We start from the raw sequence: 13,547 nt of genomic DNA, 5'->3' as shown, positions 1-13,547 counted from the left end.
ATGAAAGCGTAACAAAACCACCACTGCAATTTAGGCTACAAGACTGCATGTCTCTCAACGTCACATTCCAAGCTATAAAAAAACAAACACATGTCAATAACATACTTATATAGTTTTGCATAAAGTTATAGTCAAACCAATGTGACCAAGATCATATATATTTTAGATGTTGCCACTTTTCCCAGATTTGATTCATAAAATCTTGACTCAAGATGGAATATCTTGTAGATGTGGCAGACATGTTGCCACATCTCAATACCAGGTTAGAAAGGGTAAGCAGCTTGAAACTATTGTTCTGTGTACCTAACTGTGATGATGGAATATGAGAGAAAAACTGAAAATTGGTGATAAGTAAAAGATGATTTAGTTTTAAAAAATTACAATAAATGAAGAACTGAAATTGTACATTAAGCCGTTTTGATCACAGGGTAGGATAAGGATGGCTCAGTTTCTAATTGTCTAAAGTAAATTATGTATTTAAATTCCCCAATTCCAGCCTACAATCATTTACTTACAAAAATGACAAGATGAGGCAGAAATAGCTTCACTGATGCCTAAGTGACAGTAGATTGTACAATAGAACAGAATAATAATTTAGGCCAAAGGCTAAGTGCTGAAACGGAAACTTACGGTAAAAAAGTTTAAAAAGCCTAACAGGTGGAAAACCTCGCAGTTGCACTGTGAATCAATTGTTAAGAAAGGATGGGAAGTAAGATGGAAGAAAGGGAATATGAATGGAAGTACAGTAAGGAATGAAAGGGGTTGCTGTTAGGGGTAGAAGCGCCGCTGCAAAGAACCTTAAGTAATGCCTACAGTGCACAACATGAGGTGCACTGATGGCAATACCCCTCTACTTGGGTAGATTGTACATTATGCTTGCCTGGCCCCAGAGCAGTCTCTTGCCTCTGAGTATCCTGTGGATGGGATAAGCAGGATATTATAAGCTAATTCAAGAACTGCAAACTGAGGGATGAAGATTAACCAGAGCTGGGAAAAGTCTGGCACCATAACTAATTACAGCCACAGTTTTGGGCATTTTGTCTTGACAACAGTCAGTGACATAGGCTGTAACCTGTATTCTAGGAACATACATAATTTCTAATGGATGTAATAATGAATAAATGAATCTCACATTTCTACTAAATCATGTAAGTGGTCAAGATAACTGCATTTACTACAACCAACCATAACCTTAATACCTACTTCCACCAGAAGTTAATGTCATTCCTCCAAAATCTACTGCAATTTAAGGCCTAGCCCCAACAATGGACCAAAAACTTAAAATCCTAATTTCTGTAATGAGAGTGTTGCTGTCAGATGATATATACAGTATTACTGGCTTTTAAATATAGCAAACTTTGAAGATAAAAAACCTAAGCTTACTTCATGAATATTCCAACTGTGAACTTGAAAGTCTTTGAAGATTGGTACCAAGGCAATTAATTTATGGTAGGTACATGAATGGTGGGATACTGCCCACTCATCTGTCTGTTTATAAGTCTCTATGATAATTCAAAAAACTCCCTCCAGCTGGGAAGATATACCTGTAGTCTTAAGGTAGGAGGATTGTCTCTCTGAACTGACTTGCACTGTTCTGTTTCCACCTGCAGATGTTATGTTCCTAATCATGAGTGTTAAACAAAAAATAATTCCTGTAACCTTCCATACAGTCTGACATACAGATGAGCCAGAAGTTTTGTCTGACCTTCAGAAGGTACAGCTTATAAGGTAACTGTATCACCATCACCACAATGGAGGCAAATATACATATAAGGTCTAGATAATGATGCTCTAGCTCCTACCCTTGGAGAGAGAGAGAGAGAGAGAGAGAGAGAGAGAGAGAGAGAGAGAGAGAGAGAGAGAGAGAGAGAGAGAGAGAGAGAGAGAAAACTGGAGCCAAACCTCTTACAAAAGGTGGTCTGCTGTGCAACTCGCATGCAGTGTGGCCTGTTCCAACATCTACTCAGCCTGATTGGCAATTCACTTACAGGAGATAAAATGGAGAGGCATGTTAGTCATTCTGCCATTCAAACCCCTGTTTTACATCATTTTTGCACCCTAAGCAAGATGCCTCTGTGTCAATGAAGAGCTCGAGTAGTTATAAAACTTTTTTAACAGGCACCGCAGGTCCTAAGGGAGAGTCCAAGGACTTGTGGTGACATAGCTTAAGGTGTGATGGGGTGAAGCTCTGTTGATGCCAGACCCTGTCTTCCTTACATGCAATGCTAAAAAGTTCCTTGTACCCAGCTGGGACTGAACAATACCCATGACTCTGTCTGGACTGGAATTTTCAAATGACTCATATACCCTTTGATCGTCTCGTGAAGACTGACATAAAGTTCTTGTAAATGTCCCTGTGCCTGCTGGAACTAACATATGTGCCAACACTCAGGCTTAAGATGCCTGGTCCTATTCTGATACTGCCACAGGTCTAACACTAGGCACAAAAGCATGTCGTATGGATCACCACCTACAAAGTTTCAAGGGCCTTGGGTAGGGGAGAGCTGCAGAACACCAGGGGATCCTTGTTCAGTTGCAAGGCCAAAAATTCCATCACCAGTGTTCCCCGAATCTCAATAATATACTTGGCTAAAAGCTCACCAGCATGGCGAACTGGCCCATCATTAAGTTTTGGATTACTTGCAGGCCAGCAACAATGCATAAATGAAGGTCATTCCCTTCGCACACATGAGAAGGAAGTAGGATCTCCCAGCCTCTCAATGTGCCCAACATCATTCTCTTGATGTGTCCAAGGACTGTAGCATCTCCAAAGGCCGTGAGTTCCCACTAGGCCAGATCAACCTTCACTCCCTGCCTGAGCAGCACAAGATAAGAGAGAGGACTGCTGGGGGTGGAACAGCACTGCTTCAGACACCAACAACGTGAATAATAATGCAAGTGTCCAAAAGGAACGAACTTCTCCAAGGACGACAGGTGATGAAGAATGACCTACCAAAGCCATGCTGGTAGTTCTTGTTGGTATTTTGCCTGCTGGTTGAGCAAGAAATCTGATCACTGCCAATTTCTAACAATAACAAGATCACAATAAATTCAAGAAAGCAATCTATGTCCTGGTACAACTGTGCCTGCATAGGCATACCTTCTCTTAGTAGACCCTAGCTGAAACTATGAACACTTGCACGACAACTGAAGGAACATCACCAGTACTGTACAGAGCTCTGAACAAGTAAACAGTCTTCTATGTAGGCAGCAGACCATCCATAGTTTAACAACCGATGATTTTTAGCTTTTGCATCCAACTGCATAATACCTCCCGCACAAATGCACAGTAACACCATGTCAACATGGCATCAACAAAATTATAAAAAAATAAAGCAAATAAGGGCTACAAATGGGAGATATGAATTCAATTCAACTAATGTGTCCAAGACTGAGTCTCAATCCATACCTCACTTAATGGCATTGAGTTCCAAAGACTGGGACATTAAACATAATTATGGACTATTAAAAAATTAGTACCACTGTCTGGTGTTTAACTTCAGATTTGCTTATTTTTCCCTTATTAGTTTTTAACTTAAATTTACTATACATATTCTTTTGTCTAATATAGTTTTTAACTTCATTTAAAACTATATATATATATATAATATATATATATATACATATTCTTTTATCTATATATATATATATATATATATATATATATATATATATATATATATATATATATATATATTATATATATATATTATATATATATATATATATATATATATATTATATATAATATATATATATATATATATATAATATATATATAACCTTATATATATAATGTAATATAATTTTCTACAAATAAGTAATGTTATATAATTTTCTACAAAGTATTTCTGTTTGTACAAGAAATTATTAAATAACTACACAATTCCATCCTCTTACCACAAAAATACACACTGACCAATTGTTATACAATCTGCCTTTCTTAAACTGTAAGTCAGAAATACGAGAGAGAGCTAGCTTTTTTGGGGAAGGGACAGTAAAACTGCAGGCTACTACTGCACAACTCTTAGTTTATAACTACAGTACCAGTTTACTTACAAAATGGGTGCTATGTTCTGTGTATAGTACCAGCCCCTTAAGGATGAACATAAAAATATAATCAAAAGATGGCAAATATCATAAAGCTAAAAAAAAAAAAAAAAAAAAAAAAAAAGGCAGTAAATATTCCAGTCAGTGACTGGCGGGAACCGGGTTCTGGTGGCAGTCTGCTGTTTTAACGAAGGGACCTTTAGTATCTCTCAGAACACCACAGCCTACATAGGCAATATTTTCCTTATTGTTTTGCTGGTGTTGTACATTTTAGAAAGTACTTTAATACACTGTTTTAGCATATCATGAATGTTGTAATAACTGTATATGTATATGCACTTCAAATCACCATCAAGTACAAGTTCTGACAACAGTGAAAAGATGTATAGCACATTTTCATAAAAAGGACCAGTCTCAAGCACTTTTTGAACAGAATGGAATGTAAAACTTAGGTTAAAGGGCAAGTATTTGGACCAATGAAGTCATTCAGTGCTGAAAATAATGTTAAAACATCTGTCAGAAAAGGGTGGAAAGTAAGGTGGAAGAAAGATTATGTGAACAGAGGTGCAGTAAAAGGAGTGAAAGTGGGTGCTGCCAGGGGCTGAAAGAATGCTACCGAGAACATTAAGTAATGCCTACAGTGTAGCACGTGAAGTGCACTGACAACACTACTTTCCTATGGGTTGACCGATTTTAGGTTAACCTAATTTCATGCATATTTAGTCCCAATTAATACCATAGGATCTAGCCTAAACAAAATACTTTTGTTTCCACAGAGTACTGAGTTTGGGCTACATTTTGGCATTATGCAAGCAAACTTGGGCATATAGAATACATCTTTACTCTACGTACGTCTTACATATAACTGATTTTACACAGCCACACGATAAGCGAGTCTACTAAATTTTGGTGGTGACAAAATGCATTAAAATGCCATAGGCTATTTTCAGGCTAGGATAGTATGAAAGGCTATTCCATAAGAGTTCAAAGATGGGAGAAAAACAAAAACGGGCCTTCAACATTTTCAAAGCCCACAGTCCTCAAAATACCACTCCAAATACATCGTAATGACCATGCTCCCAACACCCCCTCAAACCAGAACTGAGACAATTCAGAGAAGTCAAGTACAGTACAGTATATGTGGTTAAGCCTCCTTCCTTTTCCCTAATTAGGACAAAATGAGATGAAAGGGGAAGGTTGAGAAGTCCTTGACATAACTATATAATTCACATGAAAATTTATACATAATGGCCTTTAGATTGCTCTCTCTTTCTCAAATTAAGGGCTAACGTCATACTCTGTTAAGGAGGAATCTGGATTAAAAATTTCCTTTGATATTTGTTAAAAGGTTTGAAAGTTCGGTTTGGGAATGTGAAACGAGAGGCCAGGATTGTGACAGACACACAAACCACACACTCACACACATTCTCTCTCTTTCTCTTGCTATTTTTCTTTCTCTTTAAGTTTAAAGGCTAACGTCATACTTTGTTCAAGAGGAATCTAAATTAACAAATTCCTTTAATACTTGTTAAAGCTTTGAAAGTCTAGTTAGGGAATGTGAAACGAGAGGCCAGGATTGTAATAGACACACACTCACTCACTCACTCATACTATCTTTCTCTCTCTCAGCTTAAAGGCTAACATCATACTTTGTCCAAAAAGTTAAGTATACCTTAGTTTTACCAGACCACTAACTGATTAACAGCTTTAGGGCTGGCCAAGGATTAGACTTATTGGGCTACAACCAATTGGTTACCAACGGGACCTTCAGCATTGTGGAATCATTAAAATCACCAGAAATAAATTCAACTCTTCATCAGTTGAACTAGCCCATTTGATTAAAGAAACAAAGGGCTGAAGAGGAATACTGGGGTTCAGAACATGAAACTGTGACACTTTCTCACTCTTTCTCTCAGCTTAAGGGCTAATGTCATACTTTGTTTGGGAGGAATCTGGATCAAAAATTTCCTTTGATCTTTGTCAAAGCTTTGAAAATTTGGCTAAGGAATGTGAAATGAGAGGCAAGGATTGTGACAGATACAACACACACATACTCTCTGCTCGATCTTTCTCTCTCTCTCAGCTTAAGGGCTAACGTCATACTTTGTTCGAAAGGACTCGAATAAAAATTTCCTTTGACATTCGTTAAGGCTTTTGCAGTTTGGTTAAATTACGTGAAACTAGAGTCCAGGATGGATTGTGACCGACACACTTACTCTTTCTCAGCTTAAGGGCTAGCGTCACACTTTATTCGGGAGAAACCTAGATTTGGAATTTTGTCTTATTTTCGTTAAGGCTTTTAGTTTGTGATTAAAAGACGTGAAATGAGAGGTCAGGATTGTGACAGAGACACACTCACTCTCTCTCTCGTTCGCTCTTTCTCTCTCTCTTTTTCAGTTTAAGGGCTAACGTCATACTTTGTTCGGGAGGAATCTGGATTGAAAAATTCCTTTGATATTCGTCAAAGCCTCGAAAGTTCGGCCAGGGAACGTGAAACGAGAGGCCAGGATCGTGACAGGGGCGAAAAAACGGACGGGCGGACAGAGGGAAGGATCAATCTGATCAGCTGGTCTCGTAGTGACGGACGGACGGGCGGAAGACATAACAAAATGTTTACCAACACTCGGCTCTTTTCCCCCATTTTCGGCGACATTTACCCTCTCCCGGACCCACAGAACACCTCCCACGCCTTACCTGTACGAAATCGCGTCACTAAGGAGACTTAAAACCCTGAAAGGAAACGGCCACACGCCACAAAATATTAACAACGACGTTCCTCCACCCCTTCAGGATTAACCACACAACAACCTCTCTCTCTCTCTCCTCCTCCTCCTCCTCCGCCTCCTCCGCCCGCCCCTTGACGAATCTATTTTCTCTCAACCCCTTCGATATTTCGAGCAACGACGCCGTAACAAACGAACGCTAAACGAATAAAATGAAACGCAAAGCGAATATCGAATATAAACGCGACGGTATATGGAGAAAATTACTATCAATTACTACGGGACTACTTGGCGTGTATCACTCCGCGTAGTGTTGTGATGTTGAGATTCTCTCTCTCTTCTTTCTTTCTCTTTCTCTTTCTCACTCTCTCTCTCCCTGCCAAGGAAATTAAAGTCCCAATCACATGAGAGTGAACCGCATTTGGGTTCGAGCTGGTCTTCTGTCCCTATTCTCCTTGATTGCGATTTCCTTGATCCAGTCATGACATATCGTCATCGGCTGCTATATAAGCCCTTCGTCGTGACGTCATCTACGTATCTTCGTAGAAGTTTAGAGTTTTAACAGGAAGCGGCAAAAGCCTTCGTTTTTAATCTTCTGTATGTCACATTTCTGTACGCTAATGTGTACACTCGACTTTTAACAAATGATGAAACGGCACTTTCAAACGCGTAGAACGACTTGACTGTTGCGTTTTATTATTATTCCTGTTTCCCTACAGCTGGTAAAACTCACTTCGTGTTGTTATTTTCAATCGTTACAAACACACCAAAACGTGTAATACATTATAGCTTATTATTTAGGCTTCTGTTTCATGAGAACTGTTTCGTTAAAATCGCATTTGACAACGGCGTACGTACCTAAATATTTTCAAGGTCTAAATTATCGAGCGATGTCAACGGGTTTTGCCCTTATCCCGAATTCCACATTCGCCAGATTTCCTCTCGTGTCCGATTTATGATTGGTAAATGCCCTCCTTTTGCTTAGACGACTTTCTTTGTGTCGTTTTGCGTCGTTTCTTTGTGAAATCCACATGGTTGGCAACACGACGACGCGACGAAGACTAAGAGCCCAAGGTTGAAAATGATGTCGCCCTGTTTTTTTAAACCTTTTAGCCCGTTTTATTGGTAAGCTTTATACTTTTTTGCAGTTTTAATTCGGCTGATAATGCTTCTCTTCATTGTATACATTCTGCCAACACACACACACACACAAACATATATATACAGTATATATATATATATACACACACACACACACACACACATATATATATATATATATATATATATATATATATATATATATATATATATATATATATATATAATTAGCTCACTGAAATACACACATATATATGTATGTAGGCTATATATATATATATATATATATATATATATATATATATATATATATATATATATATATATATATATATATATAGGTCAGTCACACAGTAAATATATATATATAGTAAAAATATATATATATATATATATATATATATATATATATATGTATGTCAATGAGCTAATTATATATATATATATATATATATATATATATATATATATATATATATATATATATATACACATATATATATGTATATATACTGTTATGTTTTCTCTGTGTGTGGGCAGAATTTATACAATGAAGAGAAACATTATCAGCCAAATTAAAACAATGCAAAAAAAAGTATAAAGCTTACCAATAAAACGGGTTAAAAAGGGTAAAAAAAAAAAACAGGGCGACACCATTTTCAACCTTGGGCTCTTGGTCTTCGTCGCGTGTATATATACACACATCACATATTACCACAGGTGAAAAATAAGAGACAGGGTGACCGGTTTCGACTTTATTTCAAAGACCGACTGACAGAGTATTCACAAACTTTACTATTTCTCTGTAAGTCCATTGAAATAAAGAAGGACTGATTTTTCACCTGTGGTAATGGATAAATGAATATAAAAAGTGATAACAATCATCATATATACTATCTTCTTCTTCTTTTAACTCCCATTTTTGTATGGGGTCAAGATGCCTTCTTTGAAGGACTTTGATTTGGCTCTGGGGTAACCGTAGTCTCGATCGGCTGCCCTGCCTGACATCGCTTAGACCTTGAAACATACCAGACCCAACGCCCTTTCTCCCAGCAGCGAATTCGAGACATGTGAGATGTTTGTTATGTTTTTAGATGTTGATAAATTTGCTTTTAAAACATCCGTATTACAAATAATCCCGGGGTGTCTACATGGATAGCAAAGTGTCAATCATCAGTCGGCTGCGGAAACCCGCGCCACACCTCACATCCATGTGTGCTGGTTAACCGACTGTCAGCCATCAGCTAAAATCTGTGTGTGATTATGTCAGAGCTAAAACTGATACAACAGTCTTGCTATAAATTACAGTCTTAGTCTATTCACTGTGCTGCAGTATTAGTAAGTGGTACAACCTACAGTAATTGCCAATAATTTGCAGGTTATGTACAATGACCCAAGACAAAAATGAATATCATCTAAGGTGGATGGCGAACCTGCTTTTTACTGAAGTTGGATACAAGGAAGAAAATATCAGCATTCTCACTGCTCTGCATTATTCGAGAGTCACTAAGGGTGCGTCTACACTGCAGTAGAACATTTTATAAATAAACTCTAAACATATTTTGGTAACCTAATCGCATCCACAACACAAACAGGTCCAGGGCCGTAAATGGAGAACAAAGCTTATTAGGTTGTGCTGGATGACTAAATGAAACACTGATTACGACTACCAGTAAGTTGTTGACTTGTTATCAACCTGTATGTGATGTAAGGGCAGTAAGTTTACGCGTGTTTATGACATGTTTGACTGAAGTGTGGGCACATCCTGAATGGGCTGATAACGCAGAGTAAAAGACATTAAATTGTCAAGTATCTGGGATTTGACTACATGTGGATTTGGTGCAGAAGAGAAGACATATATGTCAGTGAGGCCTAATTGGTTTAAGGAGAGAAAGCTGAATGTTTTATGAGTTAGTGAGACAAAGGTACAACGGAGGGGCAAACAGTGTTGGAAAGGACAAGATGACTGATTCTGGGATAATCTGAAGGTGTAGAGCCAGGGAAGGGGTATCGCTTATAGTCACTGCAATGCTCCGGCAACAGGTGAAAGGGTGCAAATGTGTTAGTCTAAGGACGTTTTTGGGAGAATTAATCTGCACACGGCTGGGTTAGGGGAATACTAAAGGGTATTTGTGCTCAGTAATTAAAAAAAAAAAAAAAAAAAAACAGGTAACAGGGAAAGAGGTGTAGTTGTTGGTACGTATGGGGTCCCTGGGATACATGAAAATGGAGTGAATCTAGTGGAAATACGTCTGCAAAGCGGTTTTGTTGTTGGAAATGCGTGTTTCCAAAAGAGAATATCATGTATATATAAAATGTATATACTAAAATTTATAATTTTATTTGATCTTTTCATTCTAATTGCCAAATGAACCGAACTCAAACTTCCAGAGAAGTGGATGATAATTATATGAAAATAGAGAAAATTGTTTAAATGAGTTATTGACGTACAATGGCGGTTGGGTTTTTGTAGTTACCGCGTGCCGCCTATGAACTGTGATGGCAAGTCTAAAATTAAGAAAACTCAGTTTCTTTGACTGTGTTTCAGGGTGGAAACAAGGCCACCAACCGGCTGGCTTGACAAACCAATAACTACAGTCGACTGTAGCGAAAGGTAAACTACTTTATAATTATAAGAGAACACGAGAGAGATTGGTAACAAGAAACTGAAACAGACCAAAGAACAGGGACACCTGTTCACTGTTATCTTATTGATGGAGTCACGGTCTAGAAAGACGGGGTTTATGAATGGGCGAACCATTTGTCTTGTAATGGCTTACACTACAACTGTAGTAGGTTGACGTGATTACTTTACACAAATTAACCACCTGAACGAAACAAATTAATTTTTTATCATCCGATTGATGAGTTATGTTGCGCAAGTCATGACAGAAGGAAATATAGGCCCAGGAGTAAATCGCCTCAGAGACGAGTTTATCTATACCTTTGAAAAAGAGACTACATTTTTGAGAGTAGTGTTTTGCAGGATTTTATTTCTTCCGATTAAAAGTATCTTTCTTTTCCTTATACGTTGGTAAAATTTTGGGTATCTAAAAGATAATAATTGGCGAGAGAGAGAGAGAGAGAGAGAGAGAGAGAGAGAGAGAGAGAGAGAGAGAGAGAGAGAGAGAGCCGCAATGCCTAGTCATAAACTCTTGCAATTTACATCAATGAGCAGGACATCTGTGCATTTTGCAGATTAATTTCCCCTGCAGCAACTTGGTCTCCATGTGGCTTTTGCGTAATTTGATGATATCCCAGAAATTACCGACTAACGCAAGGTCCGATAATACTATCGTTTGTCTAGACCGGTCATTTAGCTCTCTTGTCTACAGCATTCTTGACGTACAAAGGAATATACTGAAGTCTGGGCTCCTTTTATATAATGATATTTGCCTATATTTTGTTGTATCATTAAAACTATGACAATTTAGAAATCTGGTTTGCTAGCAGCTGCATAAAGAAATTAGACTTATAGCTTCAATCCCGTAGGGTGTTAGTGCCGCCAGTGCACCTCATGCGGTGCACTGTAGGCATTACTTAAGGTTCTTTGCAGCGTCCCTTCGGTCCCTAGCTGCAACCCCTTTCATTCCTTTTACTGTACCTCCGTTCGTATTCACTTCCTTCTGTCTTACTTTCCACCCTCTCCTCACAATTGGTTTATAGTGCAACTGCGAGGTTTTCCCAGCGCTTGGCCTTCGGCCAGAATGCTATATTCCATTCCATATTAGAGCTTCATCGTTGGCCTAAGTAGTATAAGTCAGTTTTGCGTAGCAGGCTTTTCGGGTTCTTTTTGGTCAGTTAATTTTGCAATATGGTCAGATTCCAGACATATTTAGCTGTGCATATATCAGCCTATAATCCTTGAGTGCAGTAGACTGCAAACTACGTCAGTATTTAATTCTCTCACACGCGCTGCCCACTGAAATCTTCACCGGGCTTCAAATGACAGAAATGATCAGTAGATGAGACCGCAGCAACAAATCGCATTCTTTTATCTTCTAATCCTTTCAGTTTTCCTCTTCCATGATCATTATTCAGTCATTGCATTCGGAAGCTTTCCTCCTCCGTTGCTATCACCTGATAAAAATATAGGAAACTTCCTTCTACCACTTGTGTTCCCAGAGTGTGTGTGTGTGTGTGTGTGTTTGTGTTAGAAGTCAGGACTGTAGCCGCCCCCCAGAGAAGTCGTCCATTGACGTTGTTTTGTTTGTTACAATCTTCTCTCTAACCCGTAAACCATCTCTCTCTCTCTCTCTCTCTCTCTCTCTCTCTCTCTCTCAAGCGAGCGACCCCAAGAGCTGCATTGAGTATCTTGATCATTCTTGGTATTTTCTTTATAAGAGGCGGTATTGGACATCTGTAGTGTGTGTGTGTGTGTGTGTGTGTGTGTGTGTGTATATATATATATATATATATATATATATATATATATATATATATATATATATATATATATATATATATAAGACTAGACCAGTTACGATCTGGTAACAAAGTAGGACAAAAGTCTCTGTTAGACCTAGTTACTATCCCATTCAGTCCTTCGTAATGCCTGGAACCAACATCATTTTAATTCACAGAATAAAAGAGAATCCCCAAACTCCGGTATTATATCGTTCGGGCATTTTATCGTTCGACGAAGTAATAACTTCCCCACACACCCACGCCCACAATAGTATGACGGTGCTTCGTGGTCGCGGAAAACCTGAGTCACTCGCTCCTTCGGGCATACAATGGTGCAACCCTTTCTGCAACCGGGAGTTGCTGCGTTCGCATACTTATTAAAAACACTGACGTCTTCACATCTATTAAATGTGATCTGGAATATTTATGTGTGTGGCTCGTGAACTAATAATGTTATTGCTCTGTTTCCTCCGTGAATGACAGAGAACTTGGGTAAAATAAGATGGAAATTGATCATGTAGGCTATAGCCTACACATCTTTCTGTAGCAGTCTTTTCCCAAAAGCGCCGGAACGCTCTAGAAGTTTTAATTATTATTATTATTATTATTATTATTATTATTATTATTATTATTATTATTATTTAAGAAATAATTGCCTTTCACCACTGTTGACAAGGCTTATGCATTAGGATTAACGTTCGTCATAGAAATCGGCCTGATCGGCAGTAAACTAGACGCAGAATATATATAATATATATATATATATATATATATATATATATATATATATATATATATATATATATATATATATATATATATATAAATAAAAAGACACATATTAGGTGTTCCCCAATTGACCACTCTCTCTCTCTCTCTCTCTCTCTCTCTCTCTCTCTCTCTCTCTCTCTCTCTCTCTCTCTCCTCCCAACAGTGCCCATACAATCTCTCACATCTCTTGGTGCTTACCTAAACCGTAGAGAATGGATACCGATTAATTCCAAGGGCACTGTGAATCCTACCGCGTGTCACCACAACAGAACAGCGAGAACTGAGGACTGGTATAGGAACTGAACCAACTTGAGTCCTGGCATCCTTCGGCCATGGTTAGTCATCTCCGCCGAGTCCTGGGCACTTTCCGTATTTCAAAACCATCTGCGTCATCATGCAAAGTCTGGTCGCGTCTAGCGGAGCATGGATGATGGTGATGATGGCGGTCCCGCCGCCGTTTCCACCGGGTCCCCTGTTTAGAAAGTAGTTTTTTTT

At 38.3% G+C, this 13,547-nt stretch overlaps 2 protein-coding genes across 6 annotated transcripts in view; one reads left to right on the top strand and one right to left on the bottom strand.

The window, feature by feature from the left end:
- The window catches only part of Rab5 (RAS oncogene family member Rab5), a 37,711-nt gene extending 24,322 nt beyond the window's left edge, over positions 1 to 13,389 (bottom strand). The window contains exon 1 of one of the 5 annotated variants that reach the window (XM_067104050.1): positions 13,251 to 13,389. Coding sequence is in view for 1 of the 5 variants with exons in the window: in XM_067104048.1 (XP_066960149.1) it covers positions 6,468 to 6,653 (186 nt within the window). In the remaining 4 variants the exon portion in view is untranslated. Of the gene's footprint in view, positions 1 to 6,467; positions 6,669 to 6,744; positions 6,983 to 7,050; positions 7,113 to 7,631; positions 7,837 to 13,250 lie in introns of those variants that run through there. The other 4 variants (XM_067104052.1, XM_067104053.1, XM_067104049.1 and 1 more) reach the window with 4 other exon arrangements.
- Cht7 (chitinase 7) overlaps positions 13,240 to 13,547 on the top strand; it is a 234,581-nt gene continuing 234,273 nt past the window's right edge. Inside the window, exon 1 of the mRNA XM_067104046.1 lies at positions 13,240 to 13,387. The gene's annotated coding sequence lies outside the window, so the exon portion shown is untranslated. The remainder of the gene's footprint in view (positions 13,388 to 13,547) is intronic.

This window comes from Macrobrachium rosenbergii, chromosome 5, assembly GCF_040412425.1.
Source record: "Macrobrachium rosenbergii isolate ZJJX-2024 chromosome 5, ASM4041242v1, whole genome shotgun sequence".
NCBI lineage: Eukaryota > Metazoa > Arthropoda > Malacostraca > Decapoda > Palaemonidae > Macrobrachium > Macrobrachium rosenbergii.
The sequence above is the reverse complement of the archived record's forward strand: the minus strand, read 5'-3'. Positions and strand labels throughout refer to the sequence as shown.